General features: G+C 41.6%; 1 protein-coding gene and 1 long non-coding RNA gene across 2 annotated transcripts; both read right to left on the bottom strand.

Moving 5' to 3' along the window:
• Positions 1-3808: 3808 nt before the first annotated feature.
• LOC134321759 (uncharacterized) lies at positions 3809-5290 on the bottom strand. Its single transcript, XR_010013908.1, has 5 exons — positions 5170-5290; positions 4946-5058; positions 4292-4714; positions 4015-4126; positions 3809-3907 (listed from the first exon to the last, which is right to left on the bottom strand). It is a non-coding gene; the product is annotated as an uncharacterized LOC134321759 (long non-coding RNA).
• Positions 5291-5321: 31 nt separating this feature from the next.
• LOC134321642 (uncharacterized) lies at positions 5322-8592 on the bottom strand. The gene is made up of 10 exons (XM_063003441.1): positions 8369-8592; positions 8050-8101; positions 7765-7862; positions 7285-7520; positions 7006-7086; positions 6694-6792; positions 6463-6525; positions 6233-6327; positions 5988-6038; positions 5322-5816 (listed from the first exon to the last, which is right to left on the bottom strand). Exons 1-10 carry the CDS (start codon positions 8590-8592, stop codon positions 5322-5324), a joined length of 1494 nt encoding a protein of 497 aa, XP_062859511.1.
• Between the last annotated feature and the right edge of the window lie 717 nt (positions 8593-9309).

Raw genomic sequence — 9309 nt, 5'->3', positions numbered from 1 at the left:
CCATACACAAGGAGTTAGAGAGACAAAAAAAAAGGCATAAGGTAACCGAACAGCTGAACTGTTTTCTCTAGAGTTTTTTGGTCTATTGTATTAAATTGTGACATAATAGTCATGTTATTTCTAGGTGTCTGTAGGGGCGGCATGGTTTCATCGTTTGACTGAGTGGCGTTGATGGTCAGTCTAATAGTTTTGATTTTTTCACAGAAGAAATGAGCAAATTCATTACATTTCTCTGTGGACAGAAGTTCTGGCGTGATCTGTTTTGGAGGATTTGTAAGCTTGTCGACCACGTTGAATAGAGTGTGGGTGTTGTTGATGTTCCTGTTAATGATCTTAGAGAAGTGCAGCTGTCTAGCCCTGCCTAACTCTAAGTTAAAACTACAAAGGCTTTGCTTATAGAGATCATAGTGGATTTGAAGTTTAGTTTTCCTCCACTTACGTTCAGCTCTCCTGCTTTCTCTTTTCAGAGCTATTACCATCATTGTGTTACGCCATGGTGCTTTCTGTTTGCTCAACGTTTTCATGACTTTTACCGGGGCAATCACATCCATGACAGTCAATATTTTCATGTTAAAGTTATCAAGGAGTCCATCAACTGACTCTGCAATTAAAGTTAAAGGTGATATAGCTATGGCCTCCATAAACTGAGAACTAGTACTTTCATTTATGCACCTTTTCTTAACAGAAACAGAGCTAGTTTGAGCATCTGGGGTGATCAGCATTTCAAAGAAGACACAAAAATTATCAGAGAGGGCTAAGTCCTTGACCATAACAGAAGAAATGTTAAGACCTTTAGTAATAACTAGATCCAGAGTGTGCCCTCGAGTATGTGTAGGCCCTTTCACATGTTGCAATAGACCAAACGTGTCAAAAAGTCCAAAAAGTTATTTGGTGTTATTGTCCTTGTTATTATCTAAGTGGATGTTAAAATCCCCAGTTATGATGAAAAAGCTGTACTCAGTGGAGATAACTGACAGTAGTTCAGTAAATTCATCTATAAAATGTGCAGAGTATCTTGGAGGTTTATAAATGGTTAAAAAAAATTTTTTGGGAGTACCCTTCAAAATAAAACAGAGGTATTCAAAAGACATAAAATTGCCAAGCACAGTCTCTTTGCACTGGAATACATCTTTAAATAAGGCAGCTACTCCTTCACCTTTCCTACCACTTCGACACACATTCATAGAACTGAAGTTTGCTGGTGCTGTTTTGCCTTCTGCTAACCATGTTTCAGTTAGAAACAGAAAATCTAAACTGTAGGATAGAATTATGTCATTCACTAAAAATGATTTGTTGGCTAGATATCTAATATTAAGCAGAGCTAGCTTTAAAGGAACCACAGGAGCCCCTGGGGCAGCCCGAGGTTGTCATGGTACAGGTAAGAGGTTAGACTGGTTGGTGCCCTGGGCTTTTTGGGTGAAACCTGTGGACTGGCTGAGATGGAGTGTGAGAATTTAGTCCCAACACACACCAGTTTCTCCATTTTCTCTGTGAAATCCATATGTGGAGGTGATGTTGTTGAGAGAGACAAGTTGGAGGATGACTGTGATGTCTCTGCTGTTGACTGCTGTGTCACTGCCTGATGATGAAGGTCGTAATAGCTTTCTTCAAGAGTCAGAAACTCAGCCTGAGCTGTGTTCTCCAGTGATGGGGATTGTATGTTTGATGGTCCTTCATGGTTGAAGGCAGGTGAGGGAGGTTGAGGATGCACGTATTGTGTCTAGTCAGTCCAAGAAGCAGATGGGTGGTGAAGAGCAAAATGGAGGTTGTCCTTTAGTGCCTTCACTCCAGTCTTGCTTAGGTGGGTGCCATCTGGGTAAAAAAATTCTCTGCACCCCCAGAATAGATTAAAATTGTCAATATAATCCATACCTTTCAAACTGCAGGTTCTGCTTAGCCACGTGTTGAGGTTGAGTAGCCGTGAAAACATATTAGATCTTCGGGCTGGGAGAGGTCCACTGATGAACTTCTGAGCAGTCAGCTTCTCAAGTGTATTAAACAGTTCAGTGAAGTTGTTCTTTAAGATTTCTGACTCCTCTCTGCGAATGTCACTTCTGCCCACATGCAGAATAATTCGGTCGATCGCTTCATGCTGGGAGAGAATGTTGGGAAGTCTGAGAGAGTCATGTTCGGGAGACAGCATGTTAGCATTGATCTGCTGCCTATATTCTTGATGGCAGAGTCACCGACGATCAGAGTTTTTGGAGCGGTCTCTGAGCCAGGCGAGGGCCTCTGGTTAATCAGCCTCGTGTTTTTGCTAGCCCGCTTTGAGACCCCTTTTATAGTCAGCTTCGCTGGTTTTGTTTTGTTACCATTACCACTGGGGATAACCTCGATCAGATTTCTGAGCGGTTCTAGCTTTTGGAATAGTTTTAGCTTTCCGAGCCCATGATGAACAGTCTGGCGTGGAAACATTAAGACAGCTACATGCTGCTTTTGTGCTTTTGGTTTTGCTCCAAGTTTGTGCCACCGACTTATTCTCTCACATGGCTCGTTTCTGTTCCCCTGTTTTGATTGACTTCTGTCAAGCTTCGGGAAGTCTGTTAAGCTGTCTAGCCTTAGTTTAGCTGGTTGTTCTGTGTTAGATTTTGACTCACCCTCGAGTGATCTGGAACCATTACTCCTATCCGTTCCAGGTAGGATTGTGAGCATTTTTGTCTCCTGCACAGCGATTTTCCGTAGGAGTCTGTAGCAGTTGGAGCAGCACGAAGAACCCGCTGTAGTGATAGGAGCCATGGTAGTCCTGATAACTGTGCCCGAGTTTAGTCTGACGGCTAGTGGAAAACTCCGTTAACTAAATGTCTAGTTTAATGTATTTCTGTAATGTATTTCTGTAATTCTGTGCCTTTCCAGCCGATCTATTGTCGGTGTCTGCTGATTGAGCTCTATATTTTAGAAATAAAAGATAAAAAATTACTAAAATAACTAAAAACTAAAAGCAAGCGGAGAGCAGACAGAAAGCGTGCAGCCAGTGCGAGCATCAAAATGACTTTTTCAGACCCAGCAACACCTTTAGATACAACCTGCTTTATCCCAGGGACTTCACACCAATTGGTCAGCCACCTATAAAGCATGTCCCTCCTAGTCAGTTTAACCCCAATTCACACCTGGCAACGACTCTCAAATGAGTCACACCTTACTTTGCTTGATTTAACTTGAATTATTTTTTTTCATTATTTTCATTATTCATTGATAAAGATTTCAGTTTATAATATTTTATCACTTATGTGACGAGTTGCTTGTTCATTTCTGTTTCTGTTGTTTAGCCTGTACAGAACCATGAGAGATCTTTGGACAGACATAAGTAGTGCCAGTTCTAAACAACAGTGATGTGCTGGGGAGTTGCACAGTCTTCTATTAAAAACATGGAAGTGTTCCTGTTGATGACCACTGGACTACAGTTTATGGGATCAGTGCCTTTATGTTGTGTTTTAAACATTTGTTGTTGAAATGTCAGAACATGTCATATGTAGCATGTTTTAATGAACAAAATCAGTTTTGAAAAAGCTTTTTGTTACATGACATTAGACCCTCTGGTTTAAATAAAGTACTTTAGTGATTTAGTGAGTAAAGTCTGGTTTCCTGGAATGTTGCTGGGCAAAATGTGCCAACTGTAAAGGGTCATTTTGATCATTTTTTATATCCATACGTTCTCAGCTGTACAAAACTACAGCTGCAGGAAAAGGTCATTCCAAACTTGTTTAGGATTCATCTACATTTCTGCATCAATTACTCATAAAATGTGCTCTCCTGTGTTGTGCAGGTCATAAAGTAGGTAAAGAAAATACACACGCCAGTACAAACACAGTTTTATTCAATATTTTATTGGTTTTGTTTCCTCTCTTGTCTCATACACCACCACAGAGAAGGTCAAAGTGCTTTCAGGACGACAGACGTGGTCGTTGATCTGTAGGGACACAAAACAATGTAATGACCGTTAAATTACCATCAACTGCAATCAAGGCACAATACACATGTGTTACAAGTCTGCAGAATCCATTACCAGACACCCACCGTAGATTATTGTGGTGACTCAAAGACGTGTCATCTTCTGCCAGATGCTTATGCCCAAATCTGATCTGGTTGCATCTTCCAGTAGGTTAGACTTGTTCATTGATGGGGCTTTCTATAAGACAATTACCCAGAACACACACACCCATATCAATCATTGATGTTTAAATTCATGTTTTAGGAAGAGCAGCTTCATCTCCAGATTGAAAGCATGTTTAAAATAAGATGACGCTGATCATTTTGAGAAGAACTGCCTAAACCACTTTCTCCCAGCGCTCACCTTTCTGACCTGGCGTGGTTTGTACACGGTGCTGAGGAACGGAGATGATCTGAACCTCAGCTAAAAAGCTCTGGATGTGTTCTTGTAGCAGACCTGTGCTGTGGTGGTGAAAACATAATGTGAGATTGATTTCCATCATGTGTTAAGGGGATGTGAAGGTAATAATTATCGAAGGGGGGAAACGGATGAAAAGCAGCTTGAAAAACTTCAGTATTATTCAGTCGACTGACTCGTCAAGCTGATCCACAAAATGTTTCTGATCTCCAAATCACTCCTGTTGTGTTTTCTGGTGTTCATGCTCTCAGATTACTTTGACATTACATGAAAGCAAACAGTGGACGGTTTTGTTCACACACATTTAGTCATTGCTTAGTCTCCAATATGCTCACCCATGATTTGTCTGCTACAAACCCATACAGGTGCCTGTAGAGTAAAGAAAAAAAAAACAGTTTGACATGAGGAATTGTTGTAGCTATCAAAAATGTATGATTTTATTTGGTTAAAAGTTCTTTACACACCAATTACTAACCTAGTGTCTTTAATGTTATTAGCAAAATGCAACGATGATTCATTGCAACATGTGATCTGGCCTATATGCTAACACAGACTCTTAGCTAAATCCATTTAGGTCTATCCTTATGTGTTCTGACTGACCTGGACTTAGTTCCTAAGGATCTCTGAAAACCAGTTGTGCTCCAGGATCATCTCGAGGCTGGGTCGCTTATTCGGATCCTTGGCCAGGCAGCGTCTTATCAGATGACGGCAGGCTGTGCGTGCAGTGATCGGGTCGTTACAATATTGTAATAGAAACTATTTAACATCACTTGAAAAAAAAAAACTAAAAGAGACATGCTTCTTATGTTTCTGCATTTTCTTACCCATAGACACACCAGCTTTGAAGATCAGGTGTCCAGCAGCGATCTCCCTCTCATTCCAGAATGGCAGCTCTCCACACACTAGAACAAACAAAAGGACGCCCAGGCTCCACACCGTTGCAGCGCAACCATGATACTTACCTTCCTCGATCCATTCAGGTGGGGCGTATAGTATGGTGCCTGAATAAAAGTGAGAGAAACGGTTCACACACACGGCTTTCGTATGCGATCGCTGTCATCTGTTTTTTATAACTGCTGACCTCCGAGGTACAATTACCTGCAAAACGTCTGTAGGGTGTCGACTTGAGCAAGTCCCCACAGCCAAAGTCTATGAGCTTGACCTCTAACGTGTCGAAACTGACCAGAAGGTTCTGCTCCTTGATATCCCGATGGAGAACGCCGCGATCACGGCAATGACGGGCGGCGAGAACCACCTGCCACATGATGACCTGAGCCAGACGTTCGGGAAGTGAGCCGTTCCTGCGGTATTCGAAGAGGTCCATGCAGCGGGCGGGTCGCTCCAGGATCAAGACGTAGCACTCGGGCATGTCGAACCATTCCAGGAGCTCCAGGACGTGTTCGCAGTGAGGTGGCTCGGACACCATCAGCATCAACGCCACCTCTACAGGGAGACCGTTCTTCTCACCAGGCTAACATTTGAGCATATATGGTTAGCATGGGGTTGGAATCGATAGTCAATAGGCAGAGTGGCGGTTACATTCGATGCTATTTTGCATTTTAATGCATCATGTCATTTATAAGATAAGGTTTTTTTTATATATGGCTGTTGCATCTTCACAAGTGAAACAAATGTTACTTACAATGGTGATGAATCTGTCACAGCCACTCTTCAGCACAATCTTAATAGCAACCTATTAAAACATGCAAAACAAAACTATTAAAATCAGGAACGAATATTACGGGAACGTACTTTTGGCCAACAGTAACCAAAAGGGCCGTTTGCTTTTTAACTACAAGTTTTCATTGTGGATCTTAAGATCAAAGCAGCTTTGTAATGATCGGCAATTCTCGTGTCACTCTGAGCAGAGCCGAGTAAATATCTCACCTGTTTTCCATCGGCCTTACGAAGTCCTGCAAACACAGAACCGCAGCCTCCTTTACCCAGAAGCTTTCCGACTCCGTACAGGCTATCGAAGCACTCTGTAAAACAGGACGTGTGTTTAATCTGATAGAAACTCCTCAGTAAAAGTAAAAAACTCAATAAAAAACTCACGAGCAGCATGATTTAAGCTCTAGAAAATATTTGTTCTATGAAAGATGTGAGGCTGGACAGACCTTTGGAAGGAGCGCTGCCTCTCTGGACCGAGTGCTTTCCTGTAGTCGTGCTCTTCTCACCAGCTGTTGTTCACACAAATGTCATTTAATCGCTGTTAGTAAATGATCTCTAACACATCAGATGTACAACAAGTGTATAGAGCTTTACAGAGTCATACGTTACAAATGTTTTATCATGAAATCATACCAGTTCACAATATCATTGAATGGTTCAGTAAAGCTGTGGCTGACCTGTGTGAATGGAGTCGCTGCAGGAAGTGCTGGTGCTCAGTTCCTCCGGGCTCTCTTCGATGTGTGAGGTCCCTCCAACTGTACCTTTAACACTCTCGACTTAACAGACGTGTTTTGTGTTAGTATCAGCGTTTTACATCAACTTTCAAACAATCACAGAGTGAATCTTTCCTAGAAAATTGTTCTAAATCTTACCTGAACTGGATTCTTTTCTAAATCACTGCACTCATTCACTCAGAACCTTTCACCTAGTAAATTAAGCTCTGAATAAAAAAATAGTTTTCTAGTCGACTTGCTGTAGTGTGTACTTACCACTGCTCGCTAGAGAAGCATCAGAGAGGGAGTCCAACACAGCAGCCGATTCCAGCACAATTTCACCAAGACTCAGCTCAGCTGTACAGAGGCAAGGTCAGAAGTGGATGGTCAAGGGTACGAGGTTTGGGACGGAGCAGTTATCAATCAGAAAGAGTAGGAAAGTTGAAATGGAATGTGTCTGCATCCATTCAAATGTTGATTTTGGCCATTTTAAACTGGTTTGCTTTATACTTGATGGAATCGAGTGTTCTTGTTAGACTTGAGTTTCAAACCCACCTGAGGTTCCAGAAGTGGATGGTGGACGTAGCGAGTCTCTCTCTGTGTGTTGGGATCCTCGTGATTCAGAGGAGCTACTGGATCCTTCCTGTTTTGGGCTCAAATCCACCACCTCATTTGATTGGGAAGTGATGGATTCGTCTGTTCTGTCACCATCGGTGTTAGCAACCATGTTCTGAATGGTTCTGATCCAAGCCTCTCTTCTCTCCTCTGAATCGGCCTGCAATACCCAGATCCTACACACACACACACACACGCACACACACACACACACACCCTGAACATGGCACGAATCTACAGCACAACAAAGTGCTTATTCCACTCCGGTTTTCATGTCATTTCTATTAGAAAGAGAGTAAAATGTTCCTTTTTTAATTCTTCATCTTTGTATAGCAGAACTGTTGCACATCCACGCCCTTCAGAGTGTCATAAATAAAGAAATCAAATGAATTTTCATGCCTGATGATACACTGGACTTACTTTGTAGGTGAAACCACCTGGAAGCAGCAACGGCGTCCGATGCTCTTGTAGTGTTTGGCCGTGCACAGGCGTAAATCAGCTATGACCACCATGATATTCTGCTGGGGGCACAAAAGGTTTCTCAAACATTTCTTTACCTCTAATGTTCCAGCAAAAACAACTCAAACTTTAGCAAACAAGTCCTTAAAAGTGATTGTTCAGGAACAGTTGCTCCTTTTTATGTTGATTTTGCAGTAGGCCACTATTGCTACTGATTTTACTTTAGACAAAGGACACGTGACTAACCCCGGATTTCTTCTTGTACATAAGGTGGTTGTTCTGAATCAGGAACCAGCGCCTGAAGGAAAGAAACAGAAACAAAAGGAATCATAGAAATAAAACAACTGCATAGCACTGAAATTCTGCAGGGTTTCACTTGTAAATGAACTTTATATTAAATCATGTTGAATCGTCGTGTATTCTGATTTAACATGCCGTTGATCAGTCAGAGTCAGTAAAATGTACAATATTTAGGAAACGATTGCTATGATGATTAGAGGGGTTTAATTTGCCATTCATTTCTACCTAAATTATTGCTCATCGTGTGTTCTAGCTCTCTACAGACCTGTTCCATATTTTAAAGACATTACTGGCCCTCTTGAACAAGTATCCCTCCATAACTGTCTGGTTCTCTGCGTCCACACTGCCCTCCGGTTCGGTCTCGCCACCACAGACGTCCTGAAAAGACGTCTGAGAACGAACTCGACCGAACGGCCAGCACAGACTACGCCAAAAGCGTCGCATTAGAGAAGGATGGTCGGTAGCACGTCTCTCCTGTTCAGCAGCCATCATGAGAAATGATGTACAAACACTGAAGGTTCAACTAAACTGAGCTCTCATAGAACACTCAGTGTCATCACAATGATGTCACAAAGGCAGAAGGTTTCAGTGCTGCAGCGCTGCAGGTGATGGTGTACATTTAAATTTCACCATTTGTTTATTTTTCATTATTTTACTCAAATGATTTTAACACCCCCCCCCCCCCCCCCCACACCTAATTTATGAAAAATGTCTTTCTTTGATTTTACTGTGTTAATTATTTCTTTTATTTGTGCTTTTAGTGATAATTACTGTAACCTTACACAACATGTGTATCAAATACATTTACATAAATCATTTTTAGTCAAAGAATAAATAATGAATGGTAGAAAACAGCTGCTGAAGAAACACTTTTTAACTTTTTTAAATGCCCCAATCAATGTTATGAAAGTGGTAGAGAGGAGATGGATATACTGCATATAAGGTTAGGGTATTCAACACCAGCTCAGACTGAAGAAGTCATTCGGATTGAGTGACGAAACGTATCTCTACAACAAACTTGTGTCCAGATGAACTGATTCAACTTTGTGGATAATTCAAACAGGGACTTGAACCCTGGACCCTCAGATTAAAAGTCTGATGCTCTACCGACTGAGCTATCTGGGCTCTGCAACCAACTTAAATCCTCACAAGCATGTGACTTAAATTACAAACTTTAACATACGTTGTCGTGTAGAATTAATATAA

This window comes from Trichomycterus rosablanca, chromosome 10 (assembly GCF_030014385.1).
Source record: "Trichomycterus rosablanca isolate fTriRos1 chromosome 10, fTriRos1.hap1, whole genome shotgun sequence".
Lineage (NCBI taxonomy): Eukaryota > Metazoa > Chordata > Actinopteri > Siluriformes > Trichomycteridae > Trichomycterus > Trichomycterus rosablanca.
Note: the sequence above shows the minus strand (reverse complement) of the source record. Positions and strands in the feature narration are given on the sequence as shown.

What these genes read in the sequence shown, in the direction of transcription:
- LOC134321642 (XM_063003441.1), bottom strand. Translation starts at nt 8,592, where the DNA reads ATGGCTGCTGAACAGGAGAGACGTGCTACCGACCATCCTTCTCTAATG. An exon ending in GTCTTTAAAATATGGAACAG is followed by an intron (nt 8,102 to 8,368) that starts GTCTGTAGAGAG and finishes TCTTTCCTTCAG; the next exon opens with GCGCTGGTTCCTGATTCAGA. An exon ending in CAGGTGGTTTCACCTACAAA is followed by an intron (nt 7,521 to 7,764) that starts GTAAGTCCAGTG and finishes GTGTGTGTGTAG; the next exon opens with GATCTGGGTATTGCAGGCCG.